The 19,120-nt window shown below is 49.2% G+C and overlaps 1 protein-coding gene across 5 annotated transcripts in view; it reads left to right on the forward strand.

The window, feature by feature from the left end:
• Window positions 1-469: 469 nt before the first annotated feature.
• Window positions 470-19,120, forward strand: part of AFAP1L2 (actin filament associated protein 1 like 2) — a 66,149-nt gene continuing 47,498 nt past the window's right edge. For 2 of the 5 annotated variants that reach the window (XM_039553697.1, XM_039553698.1), the window contains exon 1: window positions 471-597. In XM_039553697.1, coding sequence (XP_039409631.1) covers window positions 582-597 — 16 coding nt within the window. In that variant the 5' untranslated portion in view covers window positions 471-581. Of the gene's footprint in view, window positions 598-19,120 lie in introns of all 5 variants that reach the window. The other 3 variants (XM_039553700.1, XM_039553701.1, XM_039553699.1) reach the window with 2 other exon arrangements.

A 19,120-nucleotide genomic window follows, 5' to 3' on the forward strand; every position in this document is an offset into this window, starting at 1 on the left:
AGAAGAGTGCAAATTCAGTGGCTGCGGGATACAGTTACCCCGGGGCGGAAGGAGAACCCAACTCACCAAGAGCAGGGAGGAGGTGGGTCTCTGGTAGGCTCCCACCTGGGCTCATAGCACCGGGACCACACACGGCTATCCCGGGATAACCAGGGCCGTTCTCTGAACGTGCCCAAAGCCCCACTGCAGCCAGAGGTCACCATCCCAAACACGGGGCACCCCTGAGGAGCCCCAGGAACCATCCCACGGTCTCATCCCCCCGGCGCCTTCCTCTCCTGCCCGAGGCTCCAGCCCGGCGCTTCTCCCCGGGGACCGGCCGCCGAGGGGCCCCACGCCCGCGGGGAGGGTCTGCTCCGCGTCCCAGCTCCCCATCGCCGAGCCAGGTCTCGCTCGCAGCCCGGGGCGCCGATCCCGGCCAGCTCCGCGGCTCCGGGGCGGGGCGGGCGGCGCGGGCGGGGCGGCCCGGGCCGGCCGGGGGAGCCGGCGCTGCTGGGATCAGAGGCTGCGGAGCGGAGCCGGGTGCGGGCAGCGTCGTGTCCCGGAGCCCTCGCAGTCGCAGGGCTGCGGCCCCGCTCATCGCCATGGAGAAATACAAAGGTGAGGTGAGGTGAGGGGGGCGTCACGCGTGTCCGTGTCCCGCGGCAGCCCCGCTCGGGGACCGCCGAGGGGGCACTGGGGACCTGCGGGGACGGCGTTGGGGGGTGGCAGAGCCGCTGACACGGGCCCCTGCGGAATGCCGTCCGCCCGCGTGGGAAGGCGGCGGTGGGATGGGGGGGCAGCTCCCGAGGCGATGTTTCCTGAGAGTGGGACCGGGATCAGCTGCGGTGAAGGGGTCCCTGTGAGTGGGGCTCGAGCCCAGTTCCTGGCGCCGGGAGGGCTTATCCCGCGAGTGGGACCGGGCGGGGAGGGCGGCGTCCAGCTCCGCGGAGAAGGCGGACGGATAGTGGGGGACGGGAACTGGCTCCTGGGGGAGGCGATCTCCGCGAGTGGGGCAAGCGATCGGGGTCCCCGCGAGTGGGGCCGGGGTCGGCTCGGGGATGGAGGGGAAGCGGTGCCCGCGAGTGGGGCCGGAGCGATGGGAAAGGTGCGGGGCAGCGCGGGCAGGTCCCACCCGGGGATGTGAAGTCCCTGCTTACCTGCCCCGGGTACTGGGTAGGAAGGGCAGGAGAAGGAGGAAGAGGTAGGGAAATTTCATGTTTTACCCGATCCAGAGATCGGGACCTTTTTTTGCCACTTAAAAGCAGCGTCTTGTTGCGTTTTCTGTAGCCGCTCAATTGTCTGACATTGCCTGCTCCGTCTTTGGTCCTAAACCGCACATCTGCGTGGACTTCCCACCCTGCCAGGCTGAACAGGCACGGCATTGAGTGTCCTGTTTTCTAAGCGCAATTAGTTTTGGTGGTTAGGGAGAGGGTAGGTGAGCAGCTCCCGGCTTTCTCCCTGGCAGGTCTCATCCGGGCTGGCTGTCACCCACAGCCCATTTATTTCCTCTCAATCAATGGCTCTGGCGCTTCCTGTGTGTTGCTGCTTGGTCATGAACACCGAGACTGGCACATCTCGGGTCCGTGCTGCTATGGGCGCTCCAGGACACTTTTCAAACACGAGCTCTCCTTGCCAGCTGAGGAGGGAGGAGGTGGGATGTGAGGTGCCCAGGCATGGGGCATTTGGATATGTGCGGGTACTCTGATTTCTGCTCCTGCTGGTGTGTAGAAACCTCCCCTGGAGGAGGTGGATCCAGCATTTGTGTAGCACGGAGTAAGTCTGCAGTAAATTTTACCTGTTGAGAGGAAATGTGACTCTCCCTGTAACTGCTGTCCTCCTCATGGAGCTTGAACATTTAAGTGGGGAACTTGGTACTTAACAAATGTATTCCTGCCAGACCCCATTTGTACTTACTACTGTCAAACCAGAAAGGTTTGCCTAGACCTCAGTAGATGCATTTTAGCTAATAGCTCTCATTCTCTAATCCTGCTTTGGTGAGGACTCCATATGTTGAAGTATCATATTGTGTGAAGTTAACTTTTGCCAGGACTGTGTATTTTTTTCACTGTGCAATACTTTAGCATTCTGACAGGGCTGGCACTGTGCTGCCTGTTGCATTTTGATCCTTTTCCTCCTTACAATTGATGCTTTACAGGCCTGATAAGCACAATAATAACACACTGCAAAAGCGATCTTAAGGATTATATTACAAACCAAATATTGTGTAGTTGTTTTGTTTTTTTTTTTTCCATCCTGGCAGGGTCTGCACAATTCTGTTCAGTTGCAGTAGCAAAGCAGTAGATTCATTAAGATTCAGCTATGTTTTGTATATTGTCTTTTTAAATATGCACACTGCTCCCTCAGAGCAGCAGGGATGTTCTGCACATGTGTGGTGAATAAATAGCGAGCGCAACTGATCGCGGAGCCCTGCCAGTGCTTTTTGTGTTGGTGCTGACGAGAGTGGGAGCGGGGGTGGTAATGAGGCACTGCCAGCCCTGCGGGGCAGCCACAGGGGATGGCACAGCTGGGGCAGTGCCTGGGAGGTGTCCCCAGTGTGGGGGGTAACTGGACTCACCTGGGGCTGGTGAGATGCGGGGGGGAAGGGCTGGGCTGGAGGAGAACATGTGGGAGTTGGGAGCCTTGAGGAGCAGCTGGAGAAGGCAGACAAGTGAGTTTTTATTAATAAGCACGGGGATATGTGCCCGTTCTGGTGGGGATAACTTGTTGATGCCTTGCTATGGGAAGTCTTCATCCTTTTCACTGGCCAGGCAGAGTGCTTGTGCAGGGAAATCCTGTAATGATAGAGATGGACGGACTCAAAGAGGGCTGTTGAGCAATGAATTGGTGTTCTGGGAAAAGGAATTTGACTACAGGATCTGTTCTATTACTTACGAAATTAAGTTTGCAAGCATCAGCAAACAGGAGCATTTCTTCCCTTTAAACATGGGCAGGGATGTGCACTAATCCAGACTCTAAGATGGCATGTGCAAGAGGTGTCTCTCGTGTTTCAATGACAGGTGAAGCAGCCACAGAAATCTGGCTGGGTGGAGCGTGCAGAGCCGGGTGGGGTGGAGGCTGGGGGCTGGTGGCTGGCAGGGTGGCACTGATGGAGTGGGAAGAGCTTGGGCTGCTGGACTCACATGGTGGGAAGTGAAGGAGGGATTGTGAAACTCTCCTGGGAATGGGTTTCCTTTCCCAGCCACTGCAAATGAGGTTGCAAGGCCAGCTGCATAGGAAGACACTCTGCCTCTTGACTCCTCTTGGGCTGTTGAAGCTCTGAAGGATAATCTTGATGTGCACTAGGGTTTTTTTTTCTGCCAGGCTGCCCTAAAGAATGTCTGCTGTTGGTGAAGATGCTGTTTAAAAAGGCACCTTCTCCCTGTGATTAGGAAGTGTGTGTGAGGCATAGAGAGCAGCAGTCCCAACAGCCCAAGGGAACAAGAGGGAGACCTGCAGAGAGCAGGTGTGACCAAGGGTGGTCACTGTACCACAGTTGTGTAGTGACAAGGACAGAGCTGCTGGTCTCTTGCTCTTGCTCCTGCTATTTCCTTCGAGTGCTCTTTCACCCCCTTCTCATGTGTTTTGCCTTTGAATATGGCAACTGTCCCAACTTGTGTTCCCTGTTCTAGGCGCATTATGGCTTCTTGCCTACTCCTTACCACACTTATCAGATATGGCTGGTTTGTCTGTGACCAGCCATCTGCAGACCCTGGGAGGGGAAGAGGTGCTGAGTGCACTGTTACTGATGAGGGATGTGTTGGTGACACCTTTATTCACCTGCCATTTCTGTCAAGTCCTCTCAGACTGACACCCTTGTCACCGCAGTCATGGCTGATGCAGCCCTATGCTCATAGTCTAAAATGTCAAGTGAAGTGAGCCTGGAGAGGTTTTTAAGATTATTACTGTATTTTTAATGTATTAGAGGTCTGTAATGGAAATCAGAGTAACTTCCAGCCCAGTTCTTCAAAGAGAAGTGTTTGGCATTCATGTTTTACTGTCTCTGTTGAGCAAAGATTCAAGCTTCACATTTCTTATCAGAGGGTCCTTGGAAGTGTTTGTAGTGCTCCCCCAAGGAGATGAACATTGTTTGCCCATGGAGGAGAGGTTGTCATCTTAACAGAAGCTAACAGGTTGGTGTTGATAAGGAGTAAAACAGTGACTTGGTAGAAAGAAGTGTTTGGTTGCTAACTTAACATGTTTTAATTGGGAGGGGAAGGGGGGTGCGTCTGTTTAGGACTAAGGCGCGTGTTCTTTTCCACGTGTTCTTGCACATACAAAGGGATATGCTTGGGGTTAGACTGCGAAGTGGAGACATGAATGAAAGACATGAACCCTGGTAACAATCTGAGGCCCTGTATAATAATCAGAGTTGGAAATGGATTGATTCATATGAGCAAGATCTGGGCTTTATGCAGACGTATGTGGTTTTTCCTCAGCTGATTGTGCACGCAGCTGTTGTGTTTAACTCATTGTCTTGATGTGGCAACTGGAGAAAGCAGGGCAATGTGCTGCTCTGTGACAAATCCAATACAACTTTCAGCTGCTGGGCTGAGCTTTCTTTTAAATGCAGATGAAAATTAGTGTCATGCGTAACCTCAGAACATACACAGTAACTTTCACTTATGTGAGAGGAGCCCTGGTTGGTTTCGGAGAATGGAATGGCCTTGGTTGGGGAATAGGCAGCAAGAGTGCAGAGTTATTTACTCTGCAGGGATTGAGGACATGAAACCTTTTTTTCTGCAACTGAAACCACAGCCTTTCTCAAACATCTGCCATGCCCACCCTTCTAAGCCATCCCACACTGTCACCTGTGCCAGTACAGTACTTCTGTCTCTTCTAGTTCAGATGCATTTCTTGTTTAAACAGGGCACATGAGGATGCTCTGAGTTGTGTTAAGCAAACACAGGGCTCTCCAGTGCCTTCCACACCAGGACAGGCTCTCTGCAGATGGGCTGTAGGGATGCTGGCTTCAGCCCCATTTCATAAGCAGTGATGGCTCTTGGGAAGTGTGCATGTAGCTGCCAGGTTTGGGGTGCTCCTTTTGCTACCCCTGAAATGATCACTGGGGCTGGCTCCATCTTTTGAGAGTAAGGCCAGGGGAGCAGTACCCCTGTAGCCCTGCTGCTCTGGCTTCTGTGCCCCATCTGTGTCACTACCAAAATTGCCAAGAGCCCTGCTCCTAAAGCCAAGAGAGAAGCTTTCTTCCTAAAATAAGAAAAAAAAGAGAATAAAAGCTAGTTCACAAGCTCTGAGCCTTTGGGCATCTGCTTTTGGAATGTTCCAGACAGGGCACGAGCCCTTCCTTTACCTTTGTGTGTGAGCAAGTCTCGTTCCCCTTCCTCCCCACACCTTCACCTCTCCTCGAAGTGGGCCCTGTGTACCCTGCTGGGGACTGGAGACACTGCCTGAATGAGTTTATTGTTCCTGGGTTTTCACTGATGGCTTTCACTGAACGCCCACAGCCAGGAACACAGGGAGTGTCTATGCAAAAATGCTTGTACTGCTTTATTCTGGAGCATGGCTGGCTCTTCCAGCTCCCAGAAGCGGCAGTGGGCTGGGGGCAAGCAGGGAACTGGGCAGCTCGTGTCACCCAGGCTGTGCAGGGCTGTGCACCAAAGCAACACAGGCTTTAAAATCTGAATTCTGGACACCTGCTCAGCTGCATACTTGCTCCTCAGTGTTCCCATCTCAACATACATATGAAGGATTCAGTGACTTGACTGAATCCCTAAAGATTTCATGGCAAATTCAGGACCTGAATGCCAAGCTCCCTAACTAGTGGCCAATGCTGTCCTTGCAACCATCCTGCCTGGATCAAGGGAAATTAGGGATGCTGTTCTCTTGAGAAGTCTTTGTAAACTCTAATTTGCTGTACCCTCTGGAGAGGCAGGATTCACCTAAGGCAGGGAAGTGCATCTTCAGGCAATAGCAACCAGAGAGCCCAGAGCTGTAGGGGACATCTTGGGGAACCAAAACTAAGAGGTGCACCGATCATCAAAGGGGATGCAGAGCATGTGCACCCAGGGCATAGGTGTTCCTCTCTGAAGCTGTCTGGCTGAAGCACAGATACAGACCCAACAAGTGTATTGGGATCCTACAGTCACACAGCCAGTTTGATGACCTGCATATTATTGTTTACCTCATCTTGGAAGTTGAGTCATTTGTACTTTTCTTTTGGGTCAGCAGACAAGACAGACTGGTCCAGTCTGTGCTGCAGCCTGTCAGCACAGCTCTGTGGGTCAGAGATGTGTCTGACAGGGCCTTGCTCTGAGGAACTGCTGGTGCAGATGTCGATACAGCCACTTTCTGGGATGGAGCTGCTTATTTGGTGTTGGTTTGGTGGTGAATAGGGAAGTGAACAGGCGAGTTCCCTGGCAGTAGCTGAGAGAAGGCAGTTCCATTGTAAGAGCTATGCTGCACTGTGAAAAAGAGGGGTTAAATTTGGGAACTTCTTGCTGTGTGCTACGGTGCATGGCTAAAAGCCTTGTGTGAACTGGAGGAATGACTGTAGAAGTTCACAAAAGAAAAATCCATTTAGATGCGTTCAGTAGAAAGCCACCGATCTCCTGGTACCCAAAGTTCTTTTTTTTTTTTTTTTAAATAAAATTACTAAACTTACTTGAATCCAGGGAGCAGAGCTTTAGGAGGGGAAAGCCTCCAAAACAAACACGAGTTGCTAAGGGTGGCCAGAGGAGCCGAGCCCTTTGCGAAGCTCAGCGGTGCTGGCGCTGTGCCCACCCGCGCCCCTTCTGCGGGGCCAAGCCTTCGCTCTGAACCCGGCTCCTCGCTCCAGCCACAGCCTGGACAGGCAACAACCAGGCCTGGAGCCACCCAGAGTGGTTTGGCTTGGGGCTGGTGGGCCAGGCTGGGAGAGCAGCCCTTGCTTGAGGAGGTGAGAGCGGGGCAGCTCCTGCCACAGGAGGGATTGTGTCCGCATCCGGAGGACCTGTGCTGTATCAGGGTTGTGGAGGGGAGGCCTGGGAAATGTGCTGGGTTGGTCTGAAGTTCAAAGGACAAGGGCTGGGACTTACTAAAATACATTTCCCCTCCGCCCCACCGCTGACCTGTCGCTTTCTCCATGCGCAAAATTCCATAGAAAGCAAGCCTGAGGATGGTTTGGAGCATGGCAGTATTGTGTTTGGTTGTAAACAGCTCTGTCTGGAAGTAAATATCTCAGAATTATGGGATCAGACTTAAACTCCCACGTAACATACAGACTTGGCCGCTTGCAATTTAATAAAAGTATTTCCCTCCTTGGGTGGACTGTGCTCTGTGTTGCATAAAGATTTTCTGATTTTTTTTTTTTTTTTTCTTTTTTACCCTTTGCATCTGCTTAGGATAAAAGTATAGCACAAAGCTTACAAAAAGCCTGGGAAATAGGGATTCACAAGTCTTAGATGGCAGTTTAGCCTGTGGGCTTCATATTTCTGAGTGTAGGAATCTCTTCCAGGGATAACCAGGAGCAGTAGCTACCCCCAGCACTGGTGTGATGTACGTGGTTTTTTTACTTCCTTTTGTGCTGTAGGAGACTGAATCTTTTGAAAACTATCTTTAGATTCCCAACCTTGCTAATAATTAATGAGGCTTTCAGAGCTGGCACTGAGGTTGGGGTGTAGAGGTGGGCAGCTAAGCAGTTGGGATGCTTTTTGAAGAAGTTTGCCTAACACTTTGGCAGCAGTGATTTGAAAGATGTGGGTCTGAGCCAGGAGATTCTTATAGTTTGTGCTCAAGTTGTGGCTGGAGCCCTTCCCTCTTGGACTGAGTGACGTGGGGAGAAGGTCTTGGTCTGCTGCAAAGAGGGGATCTCTGTCCCACAGCCTGCCTGTGTTCTGAGGTAGCCAGCCCAAGGAGGTGGTGAGGGGAAGCATGTGTGCAGCTCCTGTGAGATGAGATAAGGTATCTGCAAAGAGATCTCTGATCCAAAGTTGCTCTGCAGATCTCATCATTGCTATTTGTCACTGCAAAGTATGACAACTATTAAGGCTGGGAAGAAAGAGCTGGCTCGCGGAGAGCCCGAGTTGCACAAGGTTACGTGATGTCACAAGTAGCTTTTACTGAAAGTCCTCCATCAGTGTGTGTGAAGTTTGGGGCTTTCTTCTGCTGAGGAATGCAACCAAGCCAGCTGCAGCCCCACAGCCTTCCAGTAGCACTGTCAGTTTGTCATCTCTGGAAGGAACCCGTGTATTTGTTCAGACAGTCCCAGTGCCAAACAGCTCTGACTCCTGATGGTCCTGCTGTGAACGAGCTGAAATCAGTAGAATGCAGAGATGCTTTTTGGTGCCTGCTGGTAACAGGTACGTGGTTGCAGCAGTTAGGGGGCCAACACTTGTGGTAGCAAAATATCACAAGTCTGGAAATTGGGGCTGACTTTAAAAGTGGAGATGTGGCCAGCCCAGGCTTTTGCAGTGGCTTGTGACAGCTGGAGGCTGTCCATCCCATCAGCAGCTTCATCCAGGCTGCTCGGCTGGGGAGCACGTCCTGTCTCCTTTGTATAATCCAGCATCTCCAAAGTTCTTTTGTGTTCTGCTGCAGTCTCTAAATATGTGCCACGTAGTCTTGAATGGTGGGAACGTCTGCTGTTTTTATTGTCATACTTTTCAGACTTCTCCATGGCTCTGGGGAATGCAGAATCAGCCAGAGAGCTGGGACTGTAGTGTACAGTTCCACATCTGCTAAAGGGTTGCCTGATCTTGGTAGCTGCTGAAATGTGATAAAGAAGAAGAGGGCACTCAGACTAAATGAGCTCAGTTAGCAAAGCAGCTGAGCTGTCTTTACCTCGCTGTGGTTACCTGGGCAGAGGGGTGGGATGTGCATTCATATCACCCAATCACAGCCAGGGTTTTGGTCCCTGTTGGGAATTCAGTACACATGCACATGGATGGAGGCAGTTCTCTTTGCTAAGAGATGAGCTGTGCGTGAAGTTGTATAAGCTAGGTCTGAGTGGAGGTGCCAGGCAAAGGCAGGCAAGCCTGGCTGCTTCCTGTGGTCCAGAGCCCTCCTCCCCAAGCCTTAGGTCACAGACAGCTGGGGGCACACTGGGCAGGGTGGCTCTGGCTTCACCATCCACTGCTGCAGGGGTCTGGAATCTGCTGGGTGGCATGGTGGCTACGTGCTTTTTCTCCTGGATTTTTTCAGCCCATATGGGTTGTTTACCTCATCTGGGGCACGGTGCACTTGGTGCCTGGGGCTCTAGGTGTAGCCAGTGCTGGGCCTGCAGGTACTTTTGGAGTTCAGCAACCTCGCCTCTCTTGTTGGAAGATGGTCACAAGTGCCCCAGAGCCGTGCAGTCACCAGTGAAATGTGCGTGTGACAGTTTGGGGTGGTTTTGGTTTTCTCCCATGCCAGTGCTTGTCCTCCACACTTATTTGTGTCTTGCTTCTCTGAGCAGCAGTGTCAGAGCTGAATGTGGTCGTTGGTGATGCTCAGCCTGTGTGGGGTCACAGTGACCTAAAAGCCAGTGACCTCTGGAACCAAGTCAGTCATGTCTGCAGAGCAGCTTCTTCACCCTTCGCCCACCAGTTCGTCCAGTGACGCCTCCTTTGGCCGGGCTGTGAGAAAGCTGTAGGAAGACGTGAGGACTAAACTTCTCTTGATGGTCCTAATCAAGTGTTACTGGATTCTGTCTATAACTTAATTAATCATAACACTGAGGAGTTAATAATATAATCATTTTCTGCTAGCAAGGGCCTGTCTTGTTTCAACAGAAGTCAGCTACCAAACTATTTAGCAAAGCAACTCTTGTAAATGATTTACTCTTGAGTTAAGCATGGTATTATTTTATATAAACACAGGTTTTCATTACTGCTTCAGCTTTATTCCATTTTCTCTCTTCTAGGCATGTTACAGGACACACACATGTATCCATGCACAGAGTCTCTCGCCTTTCTCTAGTGAGCAATGCTAGCGGATGATATTACCTAGTTGCCTATGTGCCACATCAGTTTAACTTGCTACAGCTAGAGCTTTGAAATTGTCCCCCTCAAGAGATGATGCTTCTTGGAAGCTAGGTTGTCTTCCAGGTGTTGAAAGGAGTTATTGACTTGTTCGGTGCTGGCTGGCCTAATGCAGTTCTGTACAGACCCTGTAACTGATTAAAGCGTGTCAGAAAATTATCAATGCTCCAAGTGTGGTTTGGCTCACGTTTGAGTCCGTGTGAATTCCAAGGTCTGGTTCTAGGAAAATTCACCAGTAAATCAATCACGAAGTGTATTCATTATGCCAACATATACTCTTGATTTCTGGGATATTGAACTGTAATTCTGTCTCTGACCGTGATCCGCAGCTCTGGAGACATTGCTGATGTGGCCTGTCATCTGAGCACTTGGATCGTGGTAGCTTGTCACACTTTCAGCTCAGTGGGCTCTTGCTTTAATCACCTGTATATGCCAAAATACCGATTGAATCTGTTTATATGGGTTACACTGGTCTATACTGAGCCAGTGTAAACTGGCAGTGTGTGAAGCAGAGCAGACCTGGGCGAGGATGCAGTTGCTTGAAGCCTGTGCCTGTTGGCATCCTGCACTAGTTAACTTCAGTGAGTGTAGTTTTCCTATCAGGTTGTTCAAACAGATGCTCTCTGAGTGTAGAAGAGATTTATTTCTGGAAATTGAAGTGGGAGTTGACAGAGTGGGGGGAAGTGAAATGGCAGTCAAAATTCCCATACTTTATCCTAAAGGCTGAATTCCCACGTCTGGCTGAGAAGAGAAACAAATGCTTCCTAGACCCAGGAGGCTTAGCATTCCCCGAAACAGAATGATTTATTTTTAATTCTTATAGTTCACTGGAGCTCTTAAACCAAAAGAGCAGTGACAGCTTTACTGTACTACTTAGAAATAAAGGCAGCAAGCTTTGGGCGATGCTGATGTTGAAAAACCTGGAATGCTGTAGGAAAGGAGGGCAGGTTCATCCAGACATTTGACCCCTGCCGAGTCCAGCCCAGCCAGAGCATGGCCTGAATTGCAGGGGCAGCACCCAGAGGCAAGGTTTGACTCTGGCTGGAAATCTGTGTTGAACAGCACGGGATTTCACATTGGTGTTTCTTTGGACTGGCTACGTCAGCCTTCCTTCAATTCTTTGGCCTAAATAATGACATCCCCTAGGCTTATATGCTGGGGTTTTTTTCATTTGCTGCTGATACCATTTCAGCTGTGGTCAGTCTTTTATTCTTGTGGTGGTTGGCTACAGCTCCCACAGGAATGCCAAAGCCATGGGGACTGACAGGAGCACAGAGGGGTTGAGCACAGAGAAGGGTACTCGTGTGAGATGGATTGAAGATCATAAATAGGGTGTCCTGTTAGTGCTGTGCAGGGGTTAAAATGGACTATCCTTGCAGTTAATGTAGGCTGTTGGCTGTCCCTTTGAAACTGGTGTTGCCCCGAAACCAGGGTAAGAGCCGAGGACTTTGAGTACTATTTCCAGATCACACATTCCTACGCCTTTGGCTGCTCGGTGTCTCCGTTAAGAAATGTGTAGGTCTGGGTGAGCTCCAATGCTTTCTTTAAGATATTCTTCTAACATTTAACTCTGAGCAGACAACCTCACACTGACACTCCTGGTTAGCTATGAGATCTTTGCAGTTTGCTTTTGTTCCCATGCTGGATTGAGGCTTTTGTTGGAAGTGCTCTGTTTGCAGCATATGTTCTTGTTTTTCCTGATAAACATGCATGTCTGTTGGCCCACATTTAGATGAGGTGGGAAGGGCCAAATTAATTCCTGGTGTCATTCCAGCATAGTCAATGGGCTGACCACAAGGATCAGACTGGGTCTAAGATATACACTGCCTTGACTGCAAGTTTTACCAACTTTTATTGAAACATTACTTACCCGTATTTCTGGTGCAATTGATAAAGATGCCTTTGAATTTAATATAATAAAAGCTGATTTGTGATAGAGGAGGGATGTAGAGCTGACAACTCCTTAGCCAAGCAGACTTGCTCACAGTTCCAGGTGCTAATAGCAGGGACGTGGCTGACCCTTGCTCCAGACCAGGGTCTGGACTGCGTTAGTTATTTGGACCATGAAAGATGGGGAGATTCTACCACACTGGAGACGTGCTTTATGAAAATGCAGCCAAATCATCTGTGGACACTTCAGCAAGGACGTCTTCACCTTCTCTGATCCTCTAGGCTGAAGCCTCTCCAGCTGCTGATGAAATGGTGCTCCTGGGAATGCTGGCTTATCCCAGATTCTGGGATGGAATTTCAAATTTTCTTTCACCCGTTGATTGTACGATTGCCTTTCCTCATTCATACAGTTGCTTTCTGTTGGTTATTCACAAATGTGCAGGACTGCTCTGCCGTCATACTGACAGAAGGAAGGAAAATGTTCCGTTTTGAATATGGAAAAGGAGTTGCTGCTTAGCACAGATGGAACTGGCTTCTAGATGAAAGAGTCTAGATGAAAGTACCAAACTGTTATGTTTCAGTTTGAGCAGGGCAAGCTTTGATCTAGAGGAGATGACTCAGTCAGTAGCAGGGAACAATTAGTTATAGTAAGTTTAGAAATAAACCCTGAAGATTTAGGCTATAATGGCTTTGACACGTCAGTCATAGCGTATATTACATGAAAATGAAAACCATAAACATCTGAAATTAAGTGTGGAGGCTTTTCTGAACAGAGAAAAAAAAAATTTCTGATATTGGTTACCAAGAGTTTTCCTCAAGTCAGAAAGAACTCGGGGTGGGGTAAGATCATTCCTATTGAGATAGGAATAATGAGCAATGTGGACAAAGCAGGAAGGGGAAAGACTTCCTGCAGCGCAGCTTAAGCCAGAGGTGGGGCTAGGATGAAAATTGGGATCTTCTGGCCTCAAGTCAGGCTCCATAATCCATCTCTGCTGCCCACTGTTCACCCTGCCTCAATGCATAATCCCCTTTGTCACCTCTCACAGCACTCTGGATCAGAAGGCGGCCGCGGTCAGGCCCTGCTCGGTCACTGGGCTGGCTCCAGTTGCACAGAGCAGGGATGGCCAGATTCCTGCTACTGAGCTGCTTTTATCTGGAGCCAGGTGACCGGCCCTGATCAATGCAGCTGTGTTTTGTGGCACTGCAGCTGGCCAAACAAACACAGCTGGAGCACTGCTGGGTCCCTGCGCCTGCCGCACTCACATCCATGGACTGAGAGCTGTGTGCCATGTCCTGGGGACGTGGTGAAACACATCTGGCTTCACACAATGGGCTGTTGGCAGTCCCCAGTGTGGAAGGAAAGTGTCACTGGTGCTCATTATTTCTGCAGCTTTATGCCACATCCAGCCCCCGACCTTTGTTTTATTCTGTGCCACTGTCCTATGTAGGCTAAGAACAAATGGGTATCTACCTGAAGAATGTTTCTTGGTTCCTTTTGGTGGCTGCATGCAGGAGGTGATGGGGGCTTCTTTGGCACAGCTGCCTTGTGAAGTATCCTGCTACTAAGTTTGTTTCTGCTGCGGCTGAGGAGTTTATTTCTCCTCAGTCTCACAATCCCACCTCCTTGCCTCCACCATTTCTGGCATTAGTTCTCCTTCTCACCAGCTGACAGCTCCTGACTTTTCACAAGGTTACTATTCTGCTGGCTTGGCTTGATAGTCTGGACAGTGATGGGAGCAGGGTGCTGGGGCAGGGAATCAGTCTGTTGGGTAGCAAAGCTCTATCAAGTGGGCTCCCTTGGGATGCTGAAGATGTGCAAGTCCTTCAGGGATGCCTGGCAGCAGGACTCACCTGGTCTGTCTTGTAGCCCTGGTCACAGAATTTGTTAGAAAATAGAAGGCTGGTTAGCTGGTCCAGGCTATACAGGTTTGGAGGTGACATGCCTCCTCATAGAGAGGGAAAAGATCCTTTATGTCATCTAGTTCATCCCATGGCCTGGAGAGTGTTCATCTTCTGGGGTTCTCCCCGTCTAAATGCAAAATATTCCCAGTGAGGTGACTTGCCTCAGTTCTCCTAAGGATTATTGCATGGTCAGGAAGGTCCTGTTACTCTTATGGCTGTGATGTATAAGGGCATCAGATGACTCATATTGGATGTGTATAATGGAAGAATCAGATGGTTTCCTTGCTTGGCATGGCAAACAAAAAGCCATTTTCACTGATGCCAAAGAACAGCCAGTGTTGTGATGTGAGAACTGGAGACAGCGTGTCTGTATCAGTGGATGTGCTGAGGATGTAGCTACCCACATTCCATGCTGTCACCAAATCAGAGCTGTCCTGGCTCTGGGTCGCAGCCAGACTGCATTCAGCAGGCAGTGCCTGTCCCACTGTAATGTCACCATGCAATTTGTCAGACTGGTGAGAGTGTGAGAGCAGAGGTTGTGCTTGGAGAGGGGTCAGAAGCTCAAGGCTTGCAAACAGAAAGTGTTGAGAGTATGGCTGGAGGGCAGCAAGGTGCTGGCCAGGCACTGGCCAAGCTGCAGGCAGGCACCAGGGACCATCCATGATGGGAGGGCTCCCTGCTCCTTCTGGGGATACATCCAGGGCAGCCCCACTGGCCTCTGGCAGGGTGTGCAGGTGAGGGACTGACCTCTGGCAGGTGGGGAACAGGGCTGAAGGATTGTGTCCCCTCCTCAAGGAGAAAGGGTCACAGGTGCTTTCATCCTGGGCTGTGTGGGACGGGGATGGCACCTGCTGTCCATCCTACAGCAGAGAGGGCTGAGAGCTGCCAGATGTCTTCACATTCTTCTCTTCCTCTTCCAACTTCCCTTTGTGCATACCATTATGATGATTTGTTTTGCTGATGCATTTCCAGGAACTAACACCCATTTTCAAAGACCTGCAGAGGCAGAAGGAGTTCCTTTCTGTGAAGGAGCAGATGGTTAATTTTATTTTTTTTATGGTTTCACTGTGGGCAGTGGCTCTCCTGCCACAGAAAAGACTTCTTCAACCCAGGGATCCTTCTTTTAGATTGTCTTTCCCCTAAATCCCAGTTTTTTGAGTAGAGTAGTTTTAAATGTGTTTTTGATGTTCGCATGCTCCAGTTTACTCCTGTCTTGAGGGCACAGAACTGCCTTTGCTTTAAAAGAGAATTGTGAAAATGAATGTCTTTACCCAGTGGCATCGCATGAATGTTAGAGAAACATTTTCTTGTGAGTAGCACTGGAAATGTGTATGTTCTCAAACAGAAATGTGGGCTCCAGTCCTCCGGGAAATGGCCCAAAGGACTGAACCAGGGGTGGTACCGAGTGTTTTCTGAGTGAAGCTGCTGAGAGACCATGATAGTTTTACAGATTCCTGTCTGTTGGGTGGGACACATGCAGTGAGAATTTTCGTCTGCAGCCATAAAACTACAACCTTTACAATCAGCTCGGGTTTTTGGATGGCTTTCAGATTTCATAAAATTGATGTTTATGAATGATAAATAACAGTTAATGTACCTAAAGACTTGGGTGTCATAATGATTATTAGCTACTCTTAATGTATGTTGTAACAAAATGTAACTTTACTCCAGAATTGGTGGCAATCCTCAAAGCTTTGGGGGTGTCCATACTGCAGGATGGTTGTGGAGGTCTCTTAGATGGAAGGAAATTGATGCCATAAACATATCAGGAAACAAACAAAAAGTCTGTAGAAATTTCTGCTTCAGCAAAGGCCATACTTTTTAAGCATAGGACAAAGAGATAATAAATTATAAATTCAGCAGGGAACAAGGAAGTCATGTAGCAACTGCAAAAGATCCAAACATATGGAAAATTCAATTCTGTGGAGAATTAAGTCAGTATTATGTAATCAGGATCAATGGAAATGAGCTGATGTCAGTATTGGACTGGCTTAATGCATGGATGGAAAATTGTGTTGTCTCAGAGAGACCTGCTAATAGGAGTGGAAGCTCAATGTATGTTGCATGTCCATTAGCTGTTGGGTTTTTTTACCTAGGAGGGGTCTGATCCAACCCCAGCAGAAGTAAATAAGCTTTCCACTAACCTGAAACTCATTTGGGGTCTGAAGGTAGAAGATCTGTATGAGGTGGCAAACAGTAAGAGCCCGGGATGCACGTGTACCTCATACTGGTTGTTCAGGGTGAAACTTAGCTTTTTTTCCATCTGTCTGAACCTTTTGCACTACAGGTTACCTGTTTGTCCCTCCAGGCAGGGCCACAGTGGCCTTGGAAAGGCCCTGCCCAGGTAGGGGCCCAAACCCCCCAGCTGTGGACTGGAAGGGGCTGTACCTGGCACAAGGAGAGAAGGGTGTCGCCTGTGCCCAGGGCAGGGAACTCCAGCAGTGTTGTACACTGATAGCGTTGCAAAAGTGCCCAAAGACTTTCCTGGCCTTCCTATGGCATGACTGTGATCCCATGAGACACAGCATGTGGTGGGGAAGGGATGCAGAGCAGAAGAAAAGCTCCTGGAGAAGGGCAGGCAGCCGAAGCACCTGGCAGCAGGGTCCTGTGTTTGGTGTTACGTTGTGACAGGGCTTGGCAGCAGCAGCAGTCTTGGAGTTTGTCCCTGAAAAAAAGCCATCGTTAGCCTGGCAGCTGTGCAGGGAACAGCAGAACCTGCTCCTTGGCATGAGCCTGCTCTAGTTGGTGTTCCTGTCCTTGGGAAGGAGGGGCAGTAGTGCATCGTCCTGGGTGTGCACATGTGTGCTCTGGCCAGTGTGAGGGAGTTGGCAGCACAGGAGTGCACTGTGCCAGAGCCTCCCTGCTGGAAAAGCTGCCTGGGTTCAGCAGCAGCAGTTCTTCTTTGGCCACTGGCTGTCAGGCACTTTGCTGGTCCTGAGAATCCAGCCAAGTTTCCTTGCTGCTGGTTTTAGAGCCAGGAGGAAGTTTTGGGGAGGTTCTAGAGCATGGAGGAAGTTTTGGGGAGGTTCTAGAGCATGGTGGTTTTGTGGGGATTTTTTTTATGGTTGGTTAGTTGGATTTTGATGGCTTTCTTTTCAGGCTTGTAAGTGAGGATAATGAGGAGAATACAGCATGTAAGGGCTCAGTGAGAAATGCGTGCTCTGGGTACCTTGGACACTGTGACAGTGATCAGGATGCTGCACTGGGACTTACTGAAGCTGTGTTCGCGTGATGAGCACCAGGCACATACTAACTAGAAGAGACCTTCTGGTGGGAAGCAAAGGGCTTAATGAGAGAATTTTCCCCACATGAAATAGGTCTGATGTTCTGGAGTGTTACTGTGCATCAAAACATGCCTCTGAATCAACAAATTAGGGGAAAATGTCAGCTGTTACATGTTAGTGGATGGAGCTGTCACATGAACTGAGCATGTGAGTGGTTTTGAATTAAGAGATACCAGAGGTAGGGAGAGTAATGAGATAAAAAGTGGTGGGAAAGTCTGACCTTGACAGTTTCCAGTCCAGTGAGACCCCAAAGGGCAGGTTGAAGTGAGTGAGGTTTCTAAGTGGGTCATCACAGTGGAGGACCTGAGTTGCTAAACACTTCTCAGGCACTGGAAAGGGGAGCTGCATACTTGCTCTTCCCTAGCCAGGCACTTCTGCTGGCTCTGACAGTCACACCACCCTCTGAACTGATTCATCTGACCAACCTAATGGGGACAAAACACCCACAAAACAAATGCCAAATCCTTTTGTTGCTGCACGTGTCTTCCCCTGAATGAGAATTGATGCGGCTCATCACCAGCTCACGGTGGACACCATTGTAGGTGCAGGGAAGGGCTGAATCTGTGTAACCAAAGGCAGGGAAAAGGAAGAGGACAGAGGATCTCAGTAGCTCTGTGGGTTCCTTGTTTGAAAGGTTTGTGGATCTGTGAAAAAGCTTTGATGTTTCCCAAAGTGAATTTATTGAAAAGATACAGAGGGGACTGTACGACACGAAGAGATCAGACAGTTCCTTAGACATTTCTTTTACATTTTTAGAAAGCCTGTGTATCTTAACTCAGGAAATATTCTCTGTGAAATGGAATAATCCCTCTTAAAATTATGTTAGAGAGGTGAAGACACCCCTGGCTTTGTGAGCAATGTTAAAGTGATTGTGTCTCCTTCCTGCCCAGCAGCTTTGCAGATTCACTGAAAGCTGGCCAGTGTCTTTCCTGAGAAACAGCTGCTCAGAAATTTAGGAGGAAAAATATTTTATTCCTCACATTCTGGTGGATTTGAGGCTCACCAGCTGTTTGAGAAGCCTGCCAAAGCTCCACACTGTTGTGGAAATATACAGTAACTGGGCATAAGTAGCTCTAAGCCCTTTATGGACTTAGGGGTGAAAATATCTTAATGCTGGGAAGCTGTTGAATGTCTTTTTCAATGTAGAAATAAATCAGAAGGGAATTGTGCTGTCTTTGCCAACAAATAAACTAATTTTGGGGAGTTTATTGTCCTTGTTTCCACAGGACCTCTTATGCTCTGCCTGTTGGCTGGAGCTGCCCAAGCCCTCCAAGGCCCTCATGATGTTAATGTCTGTATTTGAAATACAATTTTCAATGTTATTTTTCCTGAAAAACTGCTTCTTAAATTACAGTTTTTACTGATTGTATACATAATCTGTGTTATTTCCATCTGAGAACCAAATTCTCACTATATTGGTGAAAGTATCCGACTGACTTCAAGGAAACTAGGCCCTAGATCTGGCAGGCTGGGTTAAACCAGGAAAGACAAACAGAAGATCTCTGTCAAAATGACTTTGTGCTAGCAAATGCAATTTCTGTGTTTCCCTGAGTAAACTATTCTGATTTGCTTTTTTCCAGCTCTCTTCCCATCCACAACATGGAGAAAAGTTTACATGAAGTATTTTGACTGCTGTAAAGCAAGGATTTTGTTAGCTCTAAATTGAAAAGAAATATGTTTGCCCCGTTCTTAAAGCCTGTCTCTGGATGAGAAACTGGATATTTCCCAGCTTAGGATGCAGTGGGGGTACTTGGCCATGGGGATAGTCTTGTCCAGCTCAAATGTGTGCCCAGGTTGGGATGTTAGGGTCCAAGGGGGTGGGCTGTGGATGGGTGAGCTAGCAGATAGGTAAAGAACTGGCTAAATTTTGGGGCTGAAGAAGAAAAATATTGTGGTTTGTGCTCTACCTGAACTCCTGCCTTTGGGGTGTGCAGAGAGGGCCCTTGCCCAGGGGGAATGGTTGAAGGCCATGTGAGCTGTTTTGTGAGTCCTGCATGCGTGTCAGGATAGAAAGTCCAAGACTGCTCTAATTTGTCGCCAGGAGCTGCTTGTGTGTGGCTTTTACAGTGGGATAAAGACTGTGGGAGCTGTCAGTATAGCAACGGTTCTCCA

This window comes from Corvus cornix, chromosome 6, assembly GCF_000738735.6.
Source record: "Corvus cornix cornix isolate S_Up_H32 chromosome 6, ASM73873v5, whole genome shotgun sequence".
NCBI classification, from domain to species: domain Eukaryota; kingdom Metazoa; phylum Chordata; class Aves; order Passeriformes; family Corvidae; genus Corvus; species Corvus cornix.